Raw genomic sequence first — 27258 nt, 5'->3', positions numbered from 1 at the left:
AAAATGACACAGTCGCTGGATTGTTTGAGGGCTGCAACTGAGGAAATGGATTTTAAGTTTGACTTAGTTTTAACTAAGGTAAATAGAAAAAACATACTCAATGAAATTATCGGCAAACTTTTAAGTATGGGGGGAACTACCTGGGTATCTGAATCTACTTTTTAAACTACAATTTCTGAAATCTAAATACATATCAATGGTTTCTAATGAAAATTAGTGTTTAAATTGAGGTGTGCTGCAACTGTAAAGTACACGCCAAATTTCAAAGACGTAGTACCAAAAAAATGTGAAATGTCTGGTTAACATTTTATATTGTGTATATTGGGTTAAATAAAATATATCATTGAAATTAATTTTACCTCTTTGTACTTAACGTGACTACTAGAAAATTTAAATTTACAATATGGCTTGTATTATTTTTCTATTGGACACCGCCACTAAGGAAGGAGGCAGTGAGCAGGGGGATTCTCGCTTCCTTTTAGAAGCTAGGGGGAGAGGCCATTGCAGAAGTAAGTTCCATGATCCCAGGCAAATTGCTGGCACCGTGTCCTGGGTTTCTGAGAATCAATGGCAGAGGCACAGAACAGCACGGAACAGGGTGGGGTAGATTCCTTGCCTGATTCCTTTCCATGTTCAGGCACAAACACACTATCCTGACACTTCTGTCACTATCATTGCATGAGACTGTGGTTGTTACCTGAGCTTTGATTTGGGGCCAACAGAGTTTTAACCACTAGGAGACTTCCGGAGAAGCTAGTGTCCATAAAGATATTCTCAAAAACAGTAGGAACTTTATTTTCCGCTTTTGCTCTTTCAAAGTCACCTCAGACCCAACATGTGGTAGAAAGTCACCCTTCGAGCATTTGCTTTTCTTCACACGTCTTTTCCTCCAGAGCGGCTCTATTTTCAAAAACGATTTGCACGCAGACTACTGGCCTGGGATGCCCGAGGACGTCTGGCCCGTCCGCGCCGGCCTGCGCAGCACATCTGGAAGTGGTTTCAGGCGCCGCCTCACTCCGCCAGCACAACGCCTGCATTCCCAGCTGCTTCCCCAGGGGTGGAAGAAACCCGAGCTGCTCCAAAGTCAACGCAAGCAAAAGCTTGTACGAGTGGGGGCAGGAATACTCTCTTGGAAACGTAATATTGGCCTTGGGCTCTTTGGCCCTTTGGGTTTTCCAATGGGATCTTAGAAGCAGCTGCAGCAGCGTGAAGGGCAGCAGCCCCAGGCCAACCACGACTTGAACACTCTGCCCCGCAGGTCTCCTGGACGAGGAACCCAAAGCGCACCAGGTAAACAGAAATTTACGAGCAGCTCAGCATGCGGCTTTTCCATTTTATTGTGCAGTAGTTTCTTATTTTGCTTTAGACCGAAGAAAGTAGATCAGAGGTAGACTGTTCCACACAAACTTTTCTTTCAGGAGCCCCAGCCAATGTTTGTAGCATTCCAGTGGAATTTTTTTTTCCCCCACAATGAAAGCAAATCCAGGGTACTCAATGTGCAAGTTTTTCACAACTTGAACTGCTTTTCCAGACCTAGGCTTATCCCTGCCCATCCCAAATGGTGTGACTTACTATTTGCATCATATTGTAAGCATGGAAATCAGTGATTAGCAAGGACGCGGAAAAATGCTAGCTAGCATCTAATGCAGGTATGTTTCTGAGCCACGAAAGATTGAACAGATCTGTGATTCATGTTTTCAGAATCTGTCCCAGGAAGCTGTTCAGAGGGCCCCAGTTCCTCCCCAAAGAACTGGCAGCTGTGGAAATCTAAATGAGGCTTGTTGTGAAGACAGAGTCCAAGAGGACAAGAGCATAATCAGAGTGGGTTGAAAATGACTTGTAACATTTTTTTTTTTAAGTCTTATGTTCACTTTATGAGCAAGTGTAATATGTTGGATGAGCCTGATATAGCCTGTTAAGTATCTTAGGACATAAGTTAAGAAGGGATAGTTAATACAAGAGTAAACAAGAGAGAGAGGGGAAGAAACATCTGGTTGTGCTGTGGAGGGAAAAAAATAATCAGTCCTCTAGCTGTTTGGCTCTGTGCAGATAACTATCCACAGTGACATTAGGTGGTTTGTTTTGTCTTTTTCTCTAAGCGCTTTGGTGTTGCATTTCTATACAGTATCCTTTTTGTGGTATGCAGTGACGTTCCAGCCCTCCATGCAAGGCAGTTAGAAGCAGAGCTGTGCGTTCCAGTGGTGAGAGCGTGGGCTCTGGGGTCAGACTCCCAGAGCTGAATCTCTGCACGGCCACTTCCAAGCTTTATAAGCTTCGACTCTGGGGGAGTTTTTTAACTTGTTTGTGACTCTGTTTTGTCATCTGTAAAATGGAGATTAAGGGACCTGTGTCTAAAGGATCTGCAGAGGAGCGAGGCCTCAGGGAAACTTAGCTTCTCTGGTGGTGCTGATGATGAAGATGGTGATAATGGACGTGACCACACATCCCGCATGGGGCAGCAGCCCTGCTTTTAACACATCGGTCCCCCTGATAGTCCGGTCATCCCTGTGTTCTTCCTGTCCTCACATATCACCTGTCCTGGGCCTGCTTTCTTCCTTCCCCTCTTCAAATACCTCTCCGCTTTTTTCCCCCACTCTGGCTCTTTTTCTTTCTTCTTTGTTCTCCCTCTTTCCTTGCAGAGAGAAAGACATGCTCACTCAGTAAGCTGTAGCCCTCATAGTTTTCATTTCTAGTTTCCAAGGAGCATTTTTCTAAAGACTTATTTTAGTTCAGCATTTGCCAAAAAATGTTCTAAAGATGACAGTCTCATGGGGAAAATGAGCTTTGTGAACCATGTCGCTTTCTCAGAAATCTCAAGGCATAATGGCATTTTAAAGGTCCTGAGAAGTCCCGCAGTAGAGAAATCTGCTTAAAGTTGTTTAACATAGTGGTTCCCAGTTAACCCCCAAACCATTTGATCACATAATAGTTCTCAGAGCATACTCTGCAATATCCTATTCTGGCCACATCTGTTTTCATTTTAGTTCTTCTATGGACATCCTAGTTCATATCTTCCTGGTGAATACCCGAGGGGACATCTTGTTCTTGCTTCCCTAGTCAAGGATATAACATGGATCACATGTACCATATTGATATGTAGAAAATCTATCTAGCCAAAGCAAAGAACAGGGATCAGCAAACTTTTTCTCCAAAGGGACAGTAAGTGAAATTGTATGCCGTATAGTCTCAGTTGCAATTACTCAGATCTATTATAGAGTGAAAACAGCTATAGACAAATGTCAAAGAATAAATCTGGCTATGTTCAAACAAAACTTTATTTATAAAAGCCAGTGATGGGCAGGATTTGGCCTAGGAGCTGTAGTTTGTTGACACCTGGTCAAAAGCCGTTTTGTGGAAGAATGCCACTCTCCCACACAGGAGAAAGAGCGTGGGCCTTCCGCATGCTGCAGACTCCCTCACCTGACTCTGTGACCTGCACATTTTGATGGATCTTGAGTAAACCTTTCCTGCCACAGCAAAAAGTAAGAAGACCAAAGCGTTTTATTACAGGCCAAATTTCTACATCCCGATTTCATCCTTTCTCTTTCTTTAGGTAAACCCATTCTCTTGTCCTGCTCCCAACTCTGTAGCTTGCCGGGTATGAGATGAAGTGCTCCAGTAAATGTGTTCTGTGCACGTGAGAACTTTAGGGTGCATGTCTTACAGAGTTAAATTAAATCATAGAGATTATGACAGTTCCTTGATGCATAATGATAACAGTCAGCAATGGAAGGTGGCCAGCTGCTAGTAGCTATTAAGGTAGTGAAGACTGTGGACTCGGAGCCAGACTTCCTGAGTGTGAAAACTGGCTCTGCCGCTCATTAGCTGTGTCACTCTTGGCTGGTCTCTTAACCTTTCTGAACTTTAGTTTCTTCGCTGGGGATAATAACTTTATAGGATTATTGTGAGAACCAAATTAAGTACTATATATAAAGGTGTTAGGACCATGCCCGGCACATAGAAATTGTTTTGTGTTATCTATTATTATTATTATTATTAATTTAATTTAATCTACAGAACGGTCCCATTTTACAGATTGGGTTTTATAAATTGCTCAAAATTAGACAGCTAAGAAATGGGGTAGAACCAGAATTCAAAGTCAGTTCTGTCTAATGACAAAGCGCGTGATATTTCACTCAGGTACACGTGCTGCCAGATTTAAGTCATTCAGCAGCACCTTTTCGGAGCTCCCTCTTTTAACTTCCCTTCCGATTCCCAGGACCTTTCCAGTTCCTTCCTACCTGAACCCATGGCAGACAGGATTAATTAATCACAACAGGTTGGTTTATTTGTTTCCGATGGCTTTAGATTCCTTCCTAATTTAGCAATACCGAAAACCCTACCAACTGATCAGAGTTGGCATATATAATGTAACCTTTTAGGGGCTCTGATTTTTGCAATGTTTTTCTGAAAAATCCTTCCCACTTTTGCTTTTTCTTCCAACACAAAGGAAACACCCTTAGCCACTTACAGGTCTTAAAAATATTTTGTCCAGATTTGACCATAAGCCCCAACTCTGGCATCTGATAAAATAGCTCCCCGTGTGAGGTCTTTAATGGCCTGTTTTTAAACTTAGCGGCCTCTTGTCAGGTCCAGACCAAAATCCCTCTGTCCAACACTGGCCGACATGTGACTCTCTAGCTCCATTTTTCTTACTGTGTCTGGCAAACAAGCCTACAGGCTCTTTAATGCTAAAGGCTTGACTGTTATTCCAGGGAAACCACAACATAAGTCGCTGAGCCTAGGAAAGCATACAAAGACGTAGGGAACATGGTTCTGGGGCTCCTCGTTGTGATGGTAGTAGAAAGGCTGATAAGAAGAGTCTGGAATGAGACCATTGACAGTCCCCTCCTCCTGGCTTTCTTCCTTCGTGAAGGACCTCTTTCTTCCTCAGATTAAAGAACAGAACAAGAGCCTCTTTCCCTATCTTCCTCCCTCCTGTCTCTCACTCATTCATTCCACACACATGTGTGGAGACACACAGAGGTAGGTAAGCCGAAGTACCTGTCGTCAATCCTCTCACGATCTCGTGGAAGAGAGAGGCACAGCCGTCATGTGAGAACACAGTGTCGGAAGGACAGAGATGGGGATAGGAACGGGGGATCAGGGAGCTCGCAGGCAGAGTGATTTGGTAAGGCTTATATCCTCTCAAAAAGTTAGCCGAATGCATGTCATCTAAAATCATAAATGGATTCAAAACTACCTGAAACCAATCTCAGAAGAATCCTAAATAGTGTGCTGTTTGGGTTTGATTCTTTCCCGGGTACAAGAGGGGAAGAGGAGAAGGGTCACTGCAGATGTACTCAGAGCTTTGGGTATCCAGTCTATATCCCAGGAAAATAAAAGGGACATTGTAGCTGCTTGTTTACAGTGAATTAAAGACTTGAATCAAATCCCTGTTGAAGAATTTGCCTAGATCAAGTTCTCACAACACGTTCTCACAACACTTTGGTTCATGAAAAATCCCTGGGGTACTGTGACATCCTGCCTGTCTTGTCCTGCAGGCTGTCTCTGTCTTGTTGCTAATTTCTAAGGGGTATTATTCCCTGTTGGCTGACTCCTGCCGCAAGTCAAATGTCAAATTCAGAAGTTTCTTTGAAGGACCGTAATTAAGAAGGATCAACTTAATTTAAAATAAACTTTGAGTTGTTAAGACAAATTGTTATTTATAATGAATTAACTTTTTTCTAACGTAAAGGAAGTCAGTTTCCAGCTCCTGGGGTGATTGACAGAATGCCACAAAGAAGCAAATGAATATATAAATATGACAAAATTGAATTTTAGATTTCTAGACTAAATTGAATTTTATAATCTAAAATTCTTTTCTAATGGTTTAACTTTATTTTTTCTGCCAAACCTGCCCAGTTATCCCATGCTTCTCTTAATGCTCATTGCTTCTTCCAATGACTATATAAGGTATTGTAATACTCATCTGGATAAATTATGAACTGGGATGCCAGGAAACAGGGTTGTAACAGGTGTGTTTCGAGAACAGAGAGCTTGTTAGCTCTCTTGGGTTTCAGAGCACAAATAAAATACTCCAGAATATTGTGAAATGATAGAATTTGAATTTGGGGAAATATTTGGTTGAAACTTTTTCATAACATATCATCCCTTTTCTTGCCTCCTTAAGCCTGATGCTACTTTGCTGAATCTCTATTTGAGATTGCCGAATCTCTATTTGATAATGTAACTCACTTTTTAGACATTGGTGGCTATCCAGATCTATAATCCTTGTAGGAAATGTAGGAGGAAATCTAAAACCTGTATTGAGCCCTTTCTCCCTTCTTTAGGAAACACTTCATCCTCTAGATTTGAAACTGGAATGAAATATTAAAGAAAATAACTCACTGGAAATGACATTCTCATCATGTGATCCTGGAACAACTAGATATTTATGTGCTAAAAAATGAACTTTATACCTCATGCAATATGCAAAATTAACTCAAAATATAAATGTAAAATATAAAATTACAAAACTCTCAAAAGAAAATATTGGAGAAGCTCATCACGACCTCAGGTTAGGCCAAAAATTCTTAGATACAACACCAAATGCATAAGCCATAAAAGAAAAAAAATTGATGAATTTGACATCATTGCAATGAAAGACTTTTGTTCTGCAAAATTTATTGTTAAGAGAATGGAAAGACAAACCACATACTGGAGGAAAGTACTTGCAAATCATATACTCGACCAAAGAATTATATCCAAAATATGTAAAGAATCTCAAAACTCAGAAAAAGAAAGAAATCAATGTCTCAATTAAAAAATAGTCAAAGGATTTAAACAGACACTTCAACACTGTATTAGTCAAGGCTCCCTAGAGAAACAACCAATAAGATGTATATGTAGGTAAAAGAGATTTATTATAAGGAATTGGCTTGTGTGATTATGGAGGCTGACAATACTCAAGATCTGCAGGGGGAATCAGCAAGCAAGAAATTCAGGAAGGCCAATAGTGTAATTCTAGTTCAGGTGTGAAGATATGGCAGGCTTGAGACCCAGGACTTGCATATGTTTCAGTTTGAGTTTGAAGGCAGGAAAAGGGCAATGTCCCAGTTCAGAAGCAGTCAGGCTAAAGAAAATCTCTCTTACTCAGGGGAAGGCCAAACGTTTTTATTCTATTAAGAATTCAATTAGTTGTAGGGGCCCACCCACATCAGAGAGGACAATTTCTTTACTTAGTCCTCTGCATCAATGTTCATCTCATGCAAAAACACTCTCACAGAAACACCCAGGATAATGTTTGCCCAAATATTTGGGTGCTCCATGTCCCAGTCAAATTGACACATAAAATTAGTCATCACAACCATATACAGATGACAAATAGACACATACAAAATGCTCAACATCAGTAGTCATTATGGAAGTGCAAATTAAAGCCAGAGTGACATATATCTATTAGAACAGCAAAAATTAAAATTACTGAGAATGCTAAGTGCTAGCAAGAATGCTGAGCAACCGGAATTCTCTTATATTGCTGGTAAGAATGTAGAATGATCCAGCCGCTCAGGAAAACAGATGAGCAGTTTCTTGTAAAATTAAACACACATCTATCAAATGACCCAGCAATCTCACTTGAAGATATTGTGGTAAAGGTGAAAACTTAGAATCACATAAAAATCCATAAACAAGTGTTTATGGAAGCTTTATTCATAATCACAAAACACTGGAAACAACTCAGACATCCTTTAGTGAGTAAGTGGATAAATAAACTGTATATATCCATGCAATGGAATTCTATTCAGCAATAGAAAAGAAGAAATTATTGATATACTCAACAGCAAGTATAAATACCAAATGCATCATAGTAAGTGAAGGAAGAGGGTCTCAAAAGTTTACATACTGTGTAAATCCATTTATATGACATTCTGTAAACTGCAAAACAAGGGACAGCAAACCGATCGGTTGTGGCCAGAGACTAGAGTCTGCCTGCAAAAGGGCAGCCCAAGGGCATTCTTTGGGAGTGTTGGAATAGTTCTCTATCTCATTAGTTGTGATTATTACAATAATTTATGTATGTGTTAAAATTTATAGAGCGATACAACCAAATAAACAAATTCTATTGTATATACATATTTAAACATTTAAAAATCAAAAAGTCAAATTTTGAAGCTGGCCTGATAATATGTCTTTAATAAATTACATGTGTCATAGGTAGGAAAGCTATTTTTTTTTTAAAGCAAGTGTACTGAATATTTATTATACAGCATTTGTGGTTTCCCTGGGTAGAGCACCGTTTCTACTTATGGAAGTTCATAGGATATTTACATATATTTACAGATAGGATATTTACAGAAAGCTAGGACACCATGAAGAAATTACCATATCAACATGTATCAAATGTCTTGACAGAAAAATAGTTCTCATAAAGCTAATTCTTTATTCACTGAAAAAGCAATTGGCCTTGTCTGTTAAAAGAAGTTGTTCCTGGATTATAGTTAGTTGCTAGTCCTCTGGAATTTGCCCTGGGTTTGTCTCATGCAAGCCAAGAGCTCATGTAAAAAGTAAAAAGTTGTTGGTCTGTAGATTATGAGAAGGGTTGATGTTCTGTCATCAACTCCTGGTTGTTTATCAGAACATGCATTGTGTGTGTCTGTATTTAGAATTTCCTGTATTGAAGTATTTGTTTATTTGGTTCAACAGAGAGTACGTTCGTATGATTAAATATTCTGCAGGTGCTATGGCTGCTGTTTATTAGTCAGAATATACTGGTGGGACAGCGGTGGTGCCCATTTTAATTGATCAGTGCTGAGAGCCATACTGGTTCTTAAATAAAGTTCAATATAAGTCCTGTAAGAATATCAAGTGAAAAGTCTCCCCTCGTTTTGTGTCCTGGCCCCTTTTTTATTTTCTGTAATCTTCAAAATAGAGGTAGAAGGGCTTTTCAACATTGGTATATATGGAGTTGCAAAAAGGTGAGTATTTTGATTACTTTAGACAGTGTACAGTAATGCAAAACCAGCAAAGCTTATCCCAGATCTGTCTCTGGAAGCCTTCAAGCCTGTCTTTGAAGAAACCTTCCTTCTGATCAAATGCCGTCTCCTCCTCCGTGAGGCTTTTCCTGATTTCTCTTCCTGACACACTCCCCACCTCTGTTTATCTGTATCTCAGCACCTCTGTTGCTTCCTTCATAGCACTTACCATAATCTATTTTATTTGTTACATCTTAATATCTACTTCCCCCAGTGGGTTGAAAACTCCATGACGATAGGGACAAGGACAAATTCGTTCATTGGCGCATCCCCGGTACATACCATGGTGCTGGGCTTTTGTTAAGATCTTAATGAACACTGAATGAATAAACGAATGAATGAATGAATGAATGAATGACTTGAGTGTAGGTGTGCCCCTCTCAAGGGAACCACAAGGGATTCCTGAGGACATAAAAGCTTCCTTATCAAAATAATGAAATTATGACAGCAGGGTAAAAGGCATGGGGTTGATATTTTAGGTCAAGGTGACCTACTCACGTGACACTTTTGGTTAGCACCATCTGAGCTGTTAACCTAGAGGCTGGCACGGGTCTTTTGGAGAAGGTTAAAAAACTTAAAAACGAAGATTTTGTCTTGGGGGCCCTTTGTGTGGTTCAAATTGAGATGTTAATTTGAAGAAGCAAGCTACCCATTCAAGAAGTATTCAGTTGCAAAAATTCTAGATTCAGAACAGTAAAGAATAATTGCACAATTCACCACATGTCTGACAAAGACATAGTCCTTAATAATTTTATGATGACTTTTGGGTCGATTTCCTTTTAAACAAAATTTTATTTTTTAATCCACAGGTCACAGTTTTTTTAATCTACGTGAACACACATGGCTTTGTTACGAAAAAGTAAGATTACAATTAATGATTGAAAAGAGATATTTTGGAGGGCTGTTGTGATGCTGGGTCTTGGCTTTTTTTTCTTTTGAAATATGCTTTGAATTTCATAGTTTTCCCACAAGCAGTTTTTGGCATCATTATTTCAGGATGATTCACATGGAAAGTAGTTAAGTATTTTGGACAGAGGTTGACTTATCATGAGAGGGGTCATATGTTTCTATAAAACTTGCAAAGATTATTTTTTCATTGTAAATAAATATTCATGTTCCTGTCTAATTTGGCATTTGTAATTTTGTATTCTTGTTCTTAAAGACTCACTTCAAATTTTATCAGACCCCATCAAAACCCTGATTTGACCCTGATTTTAGATAGAGAAATTTGTGAATCTGGGGGAAACATGGTAACCTGATTGTGTTACTGATACCCTCAGGGTGGAGTTGCCAGATGTAGCAGATGAAAAGACAAGCTATCCAGGTTAGATTTGAATTTCAGATAAACTATGAATAATTTTTTTAATATAAGGATATCCCGAGTATTGCATGGGACATACTTATACTAATAAAAAAAAATTTTTTTATCTCTATCAGCAGTAAGAGCCATGGTTGAAAGGGGCAGACAGTAGTCACTGTGCGCCACTTCCCCAAACTGGCTGTGGCAGGTGACTGTTAATCAGAGGTATTGATAAACTAAACAACTTTGTCCCTTATCTTCTGCTTCTCTATAGCTTAGTTTTAAACTGAGTCTAGGATCTGGTTGTCTCTGACGGAATTTGATAAACCAGAGGCAGAGAGGAGCGGTGTGTCAGTCAGTAAGATGGAATCATTGGGCCTCAGAGTGCAGTTCTGGAAGTCATCCTTAGAGACTATCTAACTCCTTCATTTTATAAATTTTACAAATATAAAGAAAAAAAGCCTAGAGGCCAGAAAATAGATTGGTATGAGGCCTATAAATGTTAAATATCTTGATGCACAAAAACAATAAATAATAATACACAACAATTATAAAATCGTTATTGAGCCTCAAAATACAACTGTGAAGTAATAATTATTATTACAATCCTCATTTAGCAGATGAGAAACTGAGCCTCAGAGAAGTTAAGTAACCTGTCCAAGGCCACACAGTTAGGAAGTAGTAGAAATGAGATTTGAATCTGGCTTCAAATCCCAGCCCTTTCTCCTTCTACCAATGTTTTCCAAACTGCAGGCAATTGTGCACCCCCTTTCTCAATTTTTCATCACCTATGTTCCCTCTGTTCAATGAATGACTATTTTCTTTAAATTTACTCATTTTTAAAAAATTATAAGTTTACTTTGTAATAGGAAGTTTATATCCTTACTGTAAATAGAACAATAATTATCTCCAATCATAAAAAGAATGTGATTGTACAACTATATACAATTAGAATGTTATTCAATTCTGAGTAGCTTCTGTTGCCTGCCTGCATATGAAATTAGGACTGATTTCTCACACTAAGATTTAATGTTCCTTATGCTACAAATGCAAACCTCCTAAGTCATCTCTGGCATAACCAGTGGTATGTGCTCTATGTTTACAAAAGCACTGCCCTTACACCACTCCACTTCTCAATAGATCCCAGGAACAGGTGTTGCTGTTTGAGGACATTGCTCCTGGAGGCTTAAAACTGGAAGAAGTAAACAGGTCTTTCAATCTCATAACCAAGGCGAGAATTTTCTGTATGTCATCCTTGGCCAGTGGTTGAATGAACCGAGAAGATCTTAGCTGGGTTCTGATGGCTAAGAACATGTACTCATAATAAGTACTTGCTCATTATAAATGTTATATAAATGTTGGCTATTATTCAAAGCAAAGTATTTATGAACAGTTAAGACAGCATCATACAGTCATAAGGTTGTAGCTTCTGCCATCAGACTGCCTGGATTTAGCCCTGGATTGGATCCTCTTTAAACTACATGTGTGTATGCTTGAGCATCAACAGTATCCCAAGTTAACTTCTTACCCCACATACCATCTGCTTAAAGAAAGATCCCAGACCACCTCTCCAGGGTATGTCAGGGAATGCATCTGCTCACATGGCTGTTCTAAACTTTTCCACAATTTCAGCTTGATACATTAAACCTGAACGTGTTTCTGTTTCTGTTTCAGTTAATCAGGTGTTGCTCTTCCTTCTGATTGTGACCCTCTGTGGGATTCTGTATAAGAAAGTGCATAAGGGGACTGTGCTCAAGAATGAAGCAGGTATGCTAAATGTAATAAACCAGTCACAAAAAGACAAATATTGTGTGATTCCACTTACATGAGGTACTTAGATAATCAAAATCATAGAGATGGAAAGTATAATGGTTGCCAGGGGCTGGGAGGAAGGGAAATGGGAAGTTAATGTTTAATGGATACAGACGGTCAGTTTTATAAGATGAAAAGAGTTCTGGGGATGGGTGGTGGTGATGATTGTATAACAGCGTGGAAGTATTTAATACCACTGAACTGTGCACTTAAAAATGGTTTAGATGGCAAGTTTCGTGTTAAATGTATTTTACCACAATTAAAAATGCATTTTAAAAAAGAATGAAAGAGGTAAGCTGGCATGAAATCCATCGAGATACCTGGAAACTTGGTTTAAATATGTTCCTCTGAGTCCTTTCAGTAGCTAGGTTCAGAAATAAGCCTCCCAAAGACCTGCTTGAAGAATATCCACCCAAGGCCAACTTTTCAGCTGTGTTCTAGACTATTTGTGTTCTTCAAACTTTAGCACGTATAAGGATCACATGGAGGGCTTGTTAAAACACCTGGAGAGGCTTTGGATCAGTAAACTTAGGGTGGGACCTGAGACTCTGCATTTCCTGTAAGCACTCAGTTGATGCCAATACTGTTGGTTCTTGGACCGCACTTTGAGTGGCCTGCTCTTCATCTATCCTTTTGGAGTCTCTCAATAATTTTGCTTATGAAAGTTGCCATCTCTTTCTTCTCCCTGCTGGTTCATTCTCATCAGTGCACGAACAGCCTCATAATTGTCAACATATGAAAAGATCCTGCATCGACCCTGTATCCTCTTCCAGCTACCGAGGAGAACAGTTCCTCTCCTCAGGGGTGAATTGTGAACTGGCACCTTCCTAACTGAAAAACACACAAAGTCAACCCACACAAATTAAGAAGCACTGGTAGCATATTTATTATATTTTTGATTGATTTGCTTTTTATATTAGTCAAGCAAATGCACTCATTTATGGAAAATACAGAAAAGAAAAAAACATTACCTATAGCTGTATCAGCCAAAGACAAATACAGGTAATAATTTGGTGCTTTACACACATTCATTCCATACTTTTTTAAAAGCCAGTTGCTAAGGCACTGGACACACAACCATGAACAAAACCATGTCCCCACACTCTCACAGAGCTGACTTTTTCTTAATATAAAAATTCATAAAACAATTAAAAACATATATAATCTGGTCTAAATAGTCTAGGAGCATCTGGGGAAAAATGATTTCCGCACAAAGATGTGCATGCAAATGTTTATAGGGCATTATTCACAGGTGCCCCAAACTGGAAGCCAAATGAAGGAAGCCAGACCCAAAAGTGTTTCCGTTTATACAAACTTTCTAGAAAAGGCAAATCTATGGAGACGGAAAGCAGATTGGTAGTTGTCTTGTGCTAAGAGGGGGCGTGGGTTGACTGTAGACTGCCTCAGGGGAACTTTTTTGGGGTGATGGAAATGTTCTAAATTTGGACTGTGGTTATGGTTGCACAACTCAAATTTACCAAAAAAAAAATCATTGACTGTACACCTACAGTAAGTAAATACAAATAAACCTGTATTAGTTTGTTAGAGCTGCCATAACAGAGAACCACGGACTGGGTGGCTTAAACAACATGTTTATTTTCTCATAGCTCTGGAAATCCTAGGTCAAGGTGCCAACGAAGTTGGCTTCCCCTGGGGCCTCTCTGCGTGGCTTGCAGATGGCTGCCTTCTTGTTGTGCCCTCACATGACCTTTTCTCTGTGCCTGTGTCCCGGGTATTTCTTCTTCTGCTCATGTGGACACCAGTCATATTGGATGAAGGCCCCCTCCCTCTATAATGGCCCCCTTTCAACTTAATTGCCTCTTTAAAGGCGCTATATCTAAAAACTTACATTCAGAGGTATTAGGAGTTGGGGCTTCAGCATATAAATTTTAGGGGTTATAGACGATTCAGTCTATACCAGTATCTAAATTATGCCTCAATAAAACTATTTTGAAGAGAGAGAGAGAGAAGACTATGGAAGATATGATTTCATTTTGGTTTTAAAATAATACATATATGTATCATCAGTATTGTATGTGATAGCCAAGGCTCAAAAGAATGATCAATTATTGATTTTGTACATTAGTCATGCTTTTCATTTACCTCTTTTTCTCTTTCTGTCAACTTTTGAAACACTTGACTAGAGAGTAGATAAGGGCAGGAAAGTCACAAGCAGTATATTTTATAGCAGCATAGGTGAGGTAAATATTCCAATTCAGAGAAAAGTTGAGGAGTCGAAGAATTGTTGAATTACATGAGGCTTTTTCAGTTCTTTGCGTATTTTTCAACTGTGTTTATGTGTCAGGCTATTTAATTGGTTTCTGTAAGAGAGCTCCAAAATAGTAGTGACTTAAGCAAAATAAACATTTATTTTCTCTCTCAAGTGGAAGTCTAATGTGTCAGTTCCACAGTCATCCAGAGCAAGATTCCTTCTTCCTCATGGTTTTGGTGCCTTCAGCGGGTAGCTTCCCTCTCGTGATCCAAGATGGTTGCTCTTATTCCTGGCATCACATCAACATTCCAGCCAAGGGGAAGGGAGAAAGGAAAAGGGCAGAGCAAGCAAATTCTATTTTACTTTATTTATTTTTATTCGTTAGGTGAGGCAACCCTTGGTTGACCTCACAGATTGCAAGCACCTTGTCAGCTTCCAATCCTTTATTTTTTTATTTTTTAAGCCTACAGCACCTGGTCTTCCTAAGTGGCCTTCCATCCAAGTACTAACCAGGTCCGACCCTGCTTAGCTTCCAAGATCAGATGGGATCGGGCTTGTAGATGAGTAAGCAAATTCTTCATAAAATCAAACCCAGTAGTTGCACACATTACTTGCACTAACATCCTACAGGTCAGAAAGGAGTATGGAAAAACTATTCATAGCAGCTAGCTATGTGCCAGCTTAAACTCCCATGTTTTATTACTAAGGGAGGAAGGAGAGACTGGGTTTTGGAGAACAATCAGCAGTCTCTTTTACACCATCTTCCCCTAGCAGTGTGGGAGGCAAGTTAAACCGGCTCTGCTGTGAAATTCCTTTATGTTCCAAGACACTGATTTTGATGTTTCCAGAGGATGACTCTGAGACGCCTGAGGAACTGGAAGGGGAGATCCCTGTGGTGATTTGTGCAGCAGCGGGGAGAATGGGGGCCGCCATGGCTGCCATCAACAGCATCTACAGCAACACAGACGCCAACATTTTGTTCTACGTAGTCGGGCTCCGGAACACACTCTCTCGAATACGGTAATTGGTGTACAGTAGACTTTGGAGTTTTCTACTTTCCTTTGACTTCCCTTGTCTTTCCTTAAATGGATTCCCTTCCTCTTCTTCCTCTTCTTCCTCCTCCTCCTCCTTCTCCTCCTCCTTCTCCTTCTCCTTCTTCTTCCTCGTCTTCTTCTTCTTCCTCTTCTTCTTCTTTGTTTTGAGATATGTCATTCGGCTTAATGAGGGGACGACCTGACAAATGTGTCACCTAGCTAAGGAATTTTCAGCAAAGTCTCATTGATCGGGTAGGGCAATGCGTCATTCTGCAGAACTGAATTGTACTGAATTGAACCGAACTTAAAGAACTTCAATCCTTAAGTAGTTTATGTAAAAGTCTTTCTTTATAAAATGGTTTTTCTTTCCTCTGCTTTCTTAACTTGAGAGAATATTAATATAACTATTTCAATATGGCTCAGAATCATCACCAAGTATAATTTTGAACTGCAAAGTGACCTCTTTCCTATCATGCACTACACTACAAAATAAATGGGAACTGGATTTAGAAGGAATAAACAGAAAATTAAATTTTAAATGTATTATAAAAATGTAAGATAATTGTGTAATTTTGGTATGGATACTGACTCTCTGAGGCCCAGAATCATAAGGAAAAAACTGACAGATTTGACCCTATAACATTTACATACTTTTAAATGATGAAAAACACTATGAAAAGTGAAATTAATCACACAGTAAATTAGGTTTTCAACATGTATTATAGACAGAGGATTGTATCCCAAATGTGTAAAGAATTCATACAAAAATTTTAAACATATAAGCATCTAGTGGATGCATGACTATAGAACACAGACAGACAATTCACAGAAGAAAAAATACAATCAAATAAACATGAAAAAATGTTACCTATTACTAATAGGGAAATGCCGTTTAAAACAGCGATGACATATAACTTTTCACTCATCAGGATGGTAAAAATGAAATAGGGCAAGAATATCTAGTGCAGGAAAATAGACATGCTTATTCCTTGTTTATACAATGGACACTCTGTAAACTGGTAAAGCATTTTGAGAGGGCAGTATCTGTTGAAGTGTTACATGCATATGTAGTTTGACTCTCCAAACCATTTCCGCTGCTAGGAATCTGCTGCAGAAATTCTACATAGTACCAAAGTATATGTACAACAACATTAATTTCAGCATTATGTGAAATAGTAAAAAAAAAAAAATTGCTAAATACTTAAATGTTCATCAATGGAAGAATATTTAAATGAACTATGGAATACGATCCAAATATTAAAAAAGAAAGACGGCCATCTGTGTGCACTGACATAGAAGTTTCCCAAGGCAGATTGTTAAGTGGAAAATGCAAGTTGCAGTATACCTCTTACAGTGTGATCCATTTTATGAATGTCTTAATCCGTTCCATCTGTTACAACAGGATGCCACAGACTGGGTGGCTTATAAACAATAGTTTTCTTTCTCACAGTTCCGGAGGCTGAGAAGCCCAAGTTCTAGGTGCCAGCAGATTCCGTGTCTAGTAAGGGCCTTCTTTCTGATTCATGGAGGACTCCCTTCCCGCCATGTCCTCGCAAGACAGAAGGGGGAAGGGAGCTCTCTGGGGCCTCCTTATAAGGAGGTGACTCTCATTCATGAAAGGCTCCACCCTCATGACCTAATCACCTCCTAAAGGCCCCACCCCAAACACCATCACATTGAGGATAATCTTTCAACATAGGAATTTGGGAATTGGAGGGACACAAAGATTCATTCTGTAGCAATGAAAACCAAAATTCCCAAATGTGTACACGGACGCATATGTGTTTCTGTAAAGAAAAAGACCTGGGAAGATCTCTCCAGCTGTTCACAGTGACTATCTCTGGGGAGGCTGGAAGAATTAGGGAAAGCAGTGATGAGGGAAAGTTCAAGGCATTTCAAGTACTATTTCCATCATTCATAAGGAAAATGGACTCATGTATGGCTTTTATAATTATATTTGGGGGTTATAGCACCATTAGGAGATCCTGAGATTGGGAAAACATTTGCTCCTAATCTCAGTGGTCCTCGTCTGCTGTAGGATTTGAGGGCTTGTGTATGGTTTTCATTTTTATGTCTAATTTCTCATTCTTCTTACCATTTGTTGTTGTAGATTGTTCACTTAGCCTGCTGTTAATAGTCCTTTAATTATCTGTGGATATAAAAATCAGATAACCAAACCCATAAGAATGGCCTGTGTAGTATGTTCCGAGTAAAGGTTTGCACTTTGGCCAAAAGGCATGAGCTTCGGGACTAATGACATTTGAGCAGAGAATGACTCCCAGTTCTTGGATCCTGTCTACCACCCCTTGTTTTAAAATATTTTCAAAAACTCTTTTCATTGAAGTATAACACAAAAACGGAAAATTGTGTAAATCCCCTGTACAGCTTAGTGAATCATCGCGAAGTAAACCTTCCCATATGACAACTGTCACACTGACACTTGACAGTCAGTCTTTTTAGTTTTGCCGCTCTGATGAGTGTCCAGCAGTATCTTGCTGTGGTTTTTATTTGAGGTTCCTTTATCTCCGATGAGGTTGAGCGCTTTTTTCGCACATTGTGTGACTGTTTGGATGTGCACATTCGAGTCTCTTGCCAATTTGTCAGCTGAGTTGTCTCCTTTTCTTATTGACATGACTCTCTCGCCCCCTCCCCCAGCTTCATTGAGATATAACTGACATGTAACATCATGTAAATGGCTTATTTTTATGGCTCAAATTTTGCAGATCTACATTTCATTGGGAAGATTTAATTCTTTTGTTGATTTTTAATCGGCAACAAATGCTACCATGTGTGGCTTTAGTCACTGGAAATTTTATTTTGAGATTATGTCTACTAAGTATCTTATGAATTGGATAAAAGAGAGAAGAAGTTCTGTAAGACTGAGAAAATGTAAGGGGCGAGGGCGGAGGGTGAGGACCGATGGGGAAGATTGAGAGACAGAGACGAAGAGGCAACGGTCAATTCAAATTGTCTCCGGAGCCAAAACAGCAGAGTAAAAGTGACTCTCGTCCCTGTAGAGGACTGCTTCGTCACATTGCGGAGCTGTTAGCACGTGGCAAAGATGGTGCCAGCAACCGCAGATGCCGCTTCATCAGAAAGAAGGAACACTTCTTGTTCTTCCAGTTTCCTGTGGAGATTATGTAGATCTGGGAAGATATTTGGCTATTACTATTTTGTTTCATTTCCTCTGCAGACAGAGTTATGTGAATAAATTTTTTTTTTTAAAAGATTTAAAGCCAGGCCAGATGGGGAAAGACTCGAAAGGATTTATAGACTAACCTCTACTAAGATTGCACACACTTTTAACTGTCTAAGGAGGCAAGAGATTGATTCTAAGGCAATAAGCAAATTGAGGAAAGGTGGGAGGTGTGTGCTAAAGGTTTTTTTCCCCCTATTCCTTTAGCAAATGGATTGAACATTCTAAACTGAGAGAAATAAACTTTAAAGTTGTGGAATTCAACCCGATGGTCCTCAAAGGGAAGATCAGAGCGGATTCGTCGAGGCCCGAATTACTCCAGCCCGTGAGTAGGAACCGTGCATGTGCTGGGGACAGTCCGTGGTGAGACCTTGTTCAGTATGGAGCATTAGCCACTGGAGTCCAGACGGAATATTTTTGAGGCCTCACAGTTGTTAGGTCTCCACCAAACTCTGCTGATGTGTAATTTATAAGCCACCGGTTCCAGAAAGGATTTAAAATGGTTTACATAAACATAATGAAGTTATTAAGAAGTTGAGCCTATTGTTGGGGATGATGCCTGTGTGTGTGTGTGTGTGTGTGTGTGTGTGTGTGTGTGGCTGATTTAGTTAACAGTAGTCAAATTACTGAGTGTAGAGAAAAACAGGCAATTTGTGGCCTAAAAGATTGAGGAGGAAGCTTCTGTGATGCCCACCGCAACAATTCAGAGATGAAGCTGGCGACAGTCTGAGAAGCTGGGGAGTTTAAATCTAGGAGAAGCACAGATCTGCCAGCACTGATATCAGCCCAGATAAGCTGGGCACCAGAAGCTCAGGTGAGGCAGCCTGGCAGCCCCTGTTTTATTCTGCATCGAACCTGGAGCTGAGCCAAGGCCACGGTCAAAGCCAACTCTCCAGCACCCCTGGAAGACTCTGAGCTGCATGCCTCTTCCCCAACATTGCTCCTTTTGTTTTTTTAACAGCTGAACTTTGTTCGATTTTATCTCCCTCTGCTTATCCACCAACATGAGAAAGTCATCTATTTGGACGATGACGTAATTGTGCAAGGTATACTCACCGATGGCGAGACCACTTGGAAAAGGAGCAGCTGATAAGTAGAATGACTTTCTCTCTTCATTTTCCAAGTAGCTAGCTGCCCAGTGATTGTGACCGCTTGTTCAAGTTGGGAGTATAGTATTGTTGTAAATTCGGGAATATTTTGAAAACAGGGGTTGATACTCACTTCCCTGGACAGTCCGGCTATCTTTCTGAGAGCCACTCTCTGACTGTCAAAGTCTGCGATAAAAGCTTAGTAGCCTGTACCTTCTCTGCACCCCTAAAATGTAGGAAGGTAGTCTCACTGATGACATTCTTAGAAGTGAGTTAAGTTTTGGTGTTCAAACGTAAGCTTATCTCGTTCCCGCATGCAAAAAAGATAAGCATTGCTATGGTACCTACATAGCAACAGAAATAAAGAAATTTGACAAAGGGTGATCAGAGCTTCTTTTCAAGTGCCTTTTTAAATTGATATGATATATTTTTATTAATCAGATTGCCAAGCCACACAAAATCAGGGGTCAGATATTTCTCTGCTAAAGCAAAATGAAGATGAGTTAAAGCTCTAAGGCTCTGTCCATCCCTAAAACAAATGCTATAGTATTTTAACTCCTGACGTTTCTAAATTCAGGTGATATCCAAGAACTGTATGACACCACCTTGGCCTTGGGCCATGCGGCCGCGTTTTCAGATGACTGCGATTTGCCCTCATCTCTGGACACAAACAGACTCGTGGGGCTGCAGGTGAGCCCGCTGTTTCCGGTTCCTACTCTTACCCTGCCGCGCTCACCCTTTCTTCTCTCACAACGGAAAATACAGGTAAGCTACACCTGGAGAGCCAGCCCGTCTGGACTGCTGGGGGAGGTCACACCCCAGCTCCATCTCTGAGCGACTCTGGGCAAGTTACTTAACCCTGGCGAGTCCCACTTTCCTCATCTGACACCTGTCGTATATCAGATATATCAATCAATATCTCTGTTGTGATTTATATGAGCTGTGATGAAATCACATGATGTCAGCGTGTCCCGCGTGGACTACATGCGCCAGAAATGACGGATGGGATCAGGTTCTATTTTCAGAGTTTTGACCATCAATTTTTTTTTTTCCCCCTGTCGGCGAGGAAAATCTTGATTTTGTTCAAGCTATTTACCCTGGTGGAAGTGAGGGAAGTTGAACCAGAAGAATGACTTTAAAATGCAAGGTGCCATTAAGAATCAAATGCTGGGACGTGGCCCCATAGTGTAGTGGTTAGCATGTCTCCTTTGCAAGCAGAAGGTCTTGGGTTCACACCCCTGGTGGGTGCGCCAGATCCCGCCCCCCTCAGAAATCCAACTCCTAAAGGGAAATGGCAACATCCATGGGTCAGGGGTGGAGGTGTGTGTGTTGGGTGGGATTAAAGGGGGGGGAGGGGATAGAATCAAATGATGTTCTTCAAAAAAAAGTTCCAGAAAATAATTTTAAATTTAATTTTAATTTAAAAAATCATTTTAATTGGACTTTTGAGCCTCACTTCTCTTGCTCAGACCTACTTCCACATATGGAAGTGTTCTTTCCTTTCTGATAAAGCTTTTCTTTTCTACTGTAAAAAAATTAAATAAAAATAAAAATAATTTTAATTTTAAGGCTAGGCTCGGGGGCCAGACCCACCTTTGTGAGGATCTGGGCTCCATTACATAGTAGCTTTGTGACCCTGGGCAAGTTACTTAACTGTTTTCTCCCTTGTTTGTCAAATAGAGGGAGAGTCATTGTGAGAATTAATTAGTCGATCGCGTGCACTTAAAGTTCTTGAAAACACCCGAGTATTTCTGTTACTTCCCTCTCATATTCGAGCATCCCACTGAGGTGGATTGTGGCAGCCCACGTGGGCGAAACAGTATGTCTTGCCTCATGTTGCATTCATTCAGCTACGTACTGAGTGCTTGCTATGTGCCTGGCACTGCTTTAGGTACTAGTAATACAGTAAGCAAAGCTAAAAGTCCTGCCTTTCTGCAGCTTACATTCTAGAGGGAAGATAGGTAAAATAGTTAACAGAGGATCAGGGTGGAGTTGGGGCTGTATTTTAAATAGGGTGATCGTGGATGGCTCCGCTGAGATGGTGTTGCTGAGATCATACCTGAAAGAATGAAGGGAGCCACCTAAGCAGGGGAAAAACATTCCAAGAAGAGGTGGCAGCAAGTGCAAAGGTCCTGAGGCAGCATCGTGTCTGGCATATTAGGGGAACGTCAGTGGCCGAGGGATCAAGGGAAAGAATAACGTTAGTCAGAGGGGTAGTGGATAGGAGGGCAGGGCAGGCTGCTTTAGGAACTCTGGCTTTCACTCTGAGTGAGATGGGAAGCCACTGGTGAGGCTTTGAGCAGATGAATCATACGGAGACGGAGTGGGGCCGAAAGGGGTGGAAGCAGGGACATGGGAGCTGGCGGAAATCCAGTGAGTGGTAGTGGGAAGCGGTTTGGCTTCTGGATGTGTTTTTGGAAGATGGGCCCAATAGATTTGCTGACAGAATTGTATGCAAAGTGAGTAAGAGGAGTCAAGGACGACCTAAGGGCTCTGGGTTTTCTTCGCCTAAGTAACTAGAAGAACAGAGACGCCACTAACTGAGGTGGGGCAGGTTGTTGGAAAGCACGTTTGGGATAGGATCGGGAGCACTTTTTGGATGGAAGTGGGGCTGCCTTAGTAAGCATCCAGAGGGAGACACTGAATGGGCAGATGGAGCAGGAGTGGGAAATCCAGAGAGGTCAGGCCCGTCCACACAGATAGTATTTAGAGCCATGAGACGAGTGAGGCTGTCTAGAGCGTCTGTGCTAGAGAAAGAAAGAGGTGCTAGAAATGAGACTAGGGGCACTCAGCTTTTAGAAGTTGGGAAAACAAGAAGAAGCCAGCAAAGGACTCTGGGCGGGGGGACCCAGAGACACTGCACAATGGTTTTAAGAAAAAGATCATTTTTCAGAAACAAAAGATTTGTTGGTCAAAAGCATGCTTATCCTGTTCCTTGACAGAATACATACATGGGCTATCTGGACTACCGCAAGAAGACCATAAAGGACCTGGGCATAAGCCCCAGCACTTGTTCTTTCAATCCTGGTGTGATTGTCGCCAACATGACGGAATGGAAGCACCAGCGCATCACCAAGCAATTGGAGAAATGGATGCAAAAAAACGTGGAGTATGTGCAGACTTTGCTACTGTTTTTTTCCCATGCTTGGGAACAAAGTTATTCAATTAATTTTCCATGCCTAGCTCAGGGGTTAGAAATGTTTCACATACATCTTAGATTCTACTTCCTCACAAAGGCACAGTTGAGAAAGAAAAGGGATAGTGGGTGAAAATTTATTCTCGAATGACATGCCGGAAGAAGTGAGATCCTGTGGAATCCCTTATTATACAAACATTTTTCTAATAAATTGTCTAACAGTATGACTTTTAGAGTTCTTCCAGAATCCTAGTGAACCTTTTCCACTGAAAATCATTTATCTTAGTCAATTTCCTCCTTCTTATATAGATATCTTTTAACGATTATTTTATCAAGTCAACTTTGATTTTCAGGGTCCAAGTTTTAAAAACTTGTCATTTTTTATTACTGAAGTTTTAAATAAAGAAAATAAAACTATAACGCCACAATGATCATATCATTGTATTCTCTTTCCTCCTTTTCTGAGTATTTTAATACCGTCATAACCTTCGATTTGTGAATAGTTATTCTAAATAATGTAGGATCAGAATTTGATCTTCTACGTTTGCCACAAAAAAAGCCTAGGGAGATTCAAATGGCGAAGTATTAACACTGTGAATCTGGGTAAAGGACATGGAAGTTCATGGGATTCTTTTTATAATTTTGTATAGGTTTGGCAATTTTCAAAATAAAAAGCCATAGTCTTATCATATATAGTGAGAGACTGTCTCGCATCCTTTAAAATGATTGGATTCTACTTGATGTGAATCTGTGGGGCTCCAGACCAAATGTCATTAGCTCTTTGATCCCTCTTCTTAGGGAAAATCTCTACAGCAGCTCCCTGGGTGGAGGTGTGGCCACGTCCCCGATGCTGATTGTGTTTCACGGGAAATACTCCACGATCAACCCCCTGTGGCACATAAGGCACCTGGGTGAGTACTTCGGAAAAACAACGGAAGAGTGCATTTTACAGACCCAGTGAGCACCCAGGTGGGGAAAGTGTGCTCTCGCATCAGCTTCCTCAATTTAAATCTCCCAGGTCAGGGGTCCCCAACCCCCAGGCTGGGGAGTACCTAGTTGGTTCATGGCCTGTTAGGAACCAGGAGGTGAGCGGCAGTTGAGAGAGCAAAGCTTCATCTGTATTTGCAGCCGCTCCCCAGCACCAGCATCACCGCCTCAGCTCCACCTCAGATCCTCAGGCATTAAAATGATCATAGGAGCACTGGTCCCTGGTGCCAAAAAGGTTGGGGACCACTGCTCCAGGTGACCTTGGAGATGACCTTGGATCCATTAGCTCTCATTGCTCAGATTCTGCAAATGCAACTGATAAAAATCAACTACCCTAGAGTTGTGTTCCTAAGAATTCACTGACAGCAGTTAGACTCACGCTTAGCACATAGTGTGTGCCAGATAAGCATTAACCATTTAGAACTTTCACCATCAAAACTTTTTCACATACCTTTCTTGAACTTTTATAGTAGCCTACAGTGGACAAAACCAAATGAATTAGAATAATGGCTTATGATGCATTTAGACAGCTGTCAATTTATCTTTAAAAAAGTTGTTTACTGATGCTGTGTGCTATGTATGAGTCCCCTAACAGGCTCTTATTCACTCTTCACTACAGGAGTGTAGGCTCTAGGGTATGGATTGAAATTCCAACTCTGCTACTACCTATGATTTTGGGCAAGTTACTCAAACTCTCTGCGCCTTAGTTTCTTCATTTGTAAAATGAAGCTTAGAGAACCTTATAGTTTTTTTTTTTTTTTTGGAAAGAATAGATTACCTAATATTGGTAAATTGCTTAGAACTGAGCTAGGTACAGAAGACTTTTACATTCATTCAGACAGATGGCCACAACCCATTAGCCAAAACCACTGGCCAGACCTGTTTATAAATTCAGAAAGCTTTTGAATTTAAGAAAAGGTAATGTGGTACATGTACTTATGTTCTACAATACCCTGAATGCTGAATGGGATCTAGGTTTTGCTTCCAAAGAAGTTATTACAAATCTTTTTTTTCCAGACATTTGAGGATTATTTTAGAATTGGAGACAATGGATTTATTTTTACCAGGTGCTTACTGCACTGACAAGAACTGAGCTAGGTTCCGGTGATAAAGGTGAACATTATTTCTAATCCTGAGAATAATCCTGCAAGGTGGTATGTCCCTTACTCTCTAAGAGAAAGGACAGAAAAGATGGTGGAAGCTGGGTTCTTGTCTCTTCTCGATTCTTTATAGATTTGCTTCTGTCTCATTACCAGAATCTTTGCTGATTTTCCTGAGCATCTGTATGCAAGTTAAGAGTGACAAAGGGATGTTAAGGACACTATTGTTCTGTCTGATTTATAATAATGTTGAGTTAACTGTTAAGCCAAATATCAACACGTCCATGTAATGCATGTGCAGAAAATCCCATCGAAGGAGAATGTCTTTAAGAAGTATTGTGTAAGAAAAACTATGCAGAGCTTAGATCGATAAGGTTAGATTATTTCATGACCTTGGAATAGACACTCAGAATTACATTTTATGAAACAATCTAACTTATCGACAAGTAGGAAGGGGCAGGATCTTCCCAAAGGAAAGAAGTCTTTTTTCTTTGTAGAACAGAACCTATTCTGTGCTCACAGTTTTGGAATCAGAGACGGTTTGCAAAATAAATCTACACAGTGATCATTTGAAAAATGACTCAGTTTTAGAGTGTTCTGAAAGCAGAAAGCAATGTTAACACTAATGGATATTAAGCTTGAGCCTCAGCAGGGAGGCTGAAGATTTTAAAAAGTTATGAAACATATTTAGCTAAAAGCAAAATCACAAGTCCCTACAGAGTCCTTCAGTCATGGAGCTGAGAGATGCTGTCCTACTGTGTGACAACTTCTCACATGAAGGGGCCTCTTCCCAGTGAGCATTGCTTTTGTAGATTCTTTGGAAGTTGATTATTTTTTCAATTAGGCCACTATTGCCTGCAACACCAAGCTCTTCTGCAACTGCCTTCATAGCTATGTTTATGAATAATATAAGACAGGACTTTTTCTTACATCATATGTTAAACTAGAATAATGTAATTCCAGGTATTCTCCCTCTCTTTACTCAGTGGACTTTCGGTTTTTTAAAAATATAAAATTCCTTTTCTTAGAAAGAAAATTTAACACTATACAGGATATCTTAAAAAAAGATTTACATTCACAAGATCTTAATGTACTTTTGGAAGAGATATTCTACAAATATTCTGAGCAATGGCAATATTAGGGTAAATATAGTCTCTAAGTGATTTCTTATGAGGAGAATAATATTCAAATGAAGATAGCTGTTTGTTAAAAAGTAGCTCTTAATCTTAGTTATTTTACGTGGTAAAAATAAGACCACTTAAAGGAAAATGTTGCCATATTGAGGGAAAACGTAGAAAAACAACTACTCCTATAAGCTCTAGGTGGGAGGGAAATGTATAAATTCTTCTGGGGACGATTTGGCAATCTATCAAAAAGGCACACATCCTTCAATCTAGCAATTCCACTTACAAGATTTTATCTTACAGATATATTTGTATACATGTACAAGACATGCATAGAAGACTGTTCATTTAGCATTGTTTATGCTAGTCAAGGGACAGAATCAGCCTAAATGTCCTTAATAAGGAACCTGCTAAATAATTATATATTCATTCTATGTAGTCATTAAAAATAATTCAGTAAATCCATATGTGCTAGTGTGGAAAGTTTCCTAAGATGGTAATTTAAAAAGGCAAGTTATAAATAAATTAAAAAATGTGTTTGTATACACACACACACATATATAACATATACATGTACATATTTACATCCAGACTGGTGCACAGATAGAACATTACCGAAAGGGTTTCATGAGAAACTCTTAACAGTGGTTATTTTGGATATTTATAGTACGTGGTAGAGTCTTCATTGTGTACCCTCCGATTTGTTTAACTTTTGAAATAATGAACCTGTATTCAATATTTAATGTGGAAATTTTATTTTCTAACACGCCTATTATCTTTCTCTAAACACAATGAAGGCTGGAATCCCGATACCAGATACTCGGAGCATTTTCTGCAAGAGGCGAAACTGCTCCACTGGAACGGAAGACACAAGCCCTGGGACTTCCCCAGCGTGCACAACGACCTGTGGGAAAGCTGGTTCGTTCCCGACCCGGCGGGGATATTTCAGCTCAGTCACCACAGCAGCTGATGCGACTTGACGTGTTACATATTTCCTGTGTGAAAGTGTGGAATTGTCCATTTGTAGCCCACTAGAACATCGTTCTTTATGACCGGTATCTTTGATACACTTATTGTGGTAAGATATTCATATATTAATATGAATATATCATATGATCCACAATATAAAAAAAAAAAACCTGTGGACAAATAATACTTGGATCATGCAAGTATCGATTTTTACTTCCTTAGGTGTAAGTAGTAATTATGGAAATCCAGATTATACGAGTAAAATACATTGCTGGAAACTCATCTGCGTTTCAGCAAGTTGCTTAACTCACTGACAGTTTGCATC

At 39.9% G+C, this 27258-nt stretch overlaps 1 protein-coding gene across 4 annotated transcripts; it reads left to right on the top strand.

Moving 5' to 3' along the window:
- Positions 1–767: 767 nt before the first annotated feature.
- On the top strand, positions 768–27033 carry GLT8D2 (glycosyltransferase 8 domain containing 2). Of its 4 annotated transcripts, XM_036237373.1 has the most exons (11): positions 768–1290; positions 1702–1821; positions 9785–9834; positions 11950–12042; positions 15148–15319; positions 18737–18854; positions 19491–19575; positions 20195–20307; positions 22560–22726; positions 23552–23664; positions 26762–27033. In XM_036237373.1, the coding sequence occupies exons 3-11, from the start codon at positions 9816–9818 to the stop codon at positions 26932–26934; spliced, it is 1053 nt and encodes a 350-aa protein (XP_036093266.1). In that variant the 5' UTR covers positions 768–1290; positions 1702–1821; positions 9785–9815; the 3' UTR covers positions 26935–27033. The 4 variants fall into 4 exon arrangements, with proteins under 4 accessions (XP_036093266.1, XP_015982493.1, XP_036093267.1 ...); XM_016127007.2 differs by lacking the exon at positions 1702–1821; XM_036237374.1 differs by lacking the exons at positions 768–1290; positions 1702–1821 and adding an exon at positions 1844–3482.
- The last annotated feature ends 225 nt before the right edge of the window (positions 27034–27258 follow it).

This window comes from Rousettus aegyptiacus, unplaced genomic scaffold (genome assembly GCF_014176215.1).
Source record: "Rousettus aegyptiacus isolate mRouAeg1 unplaced genomic scaffold, mRouAeg1.p scaffold_m13_p_2, whole genome shotgun sequence".
NCBI lineage: Eukaryota > Metazoa > Chordata > Mammalia > Chiroptera > Pteropodidae > Rousettus > Rousettus aegyptiacus.
This window is presented reverse-complemented; position numbering and strand designations above follow the sequence as displayed.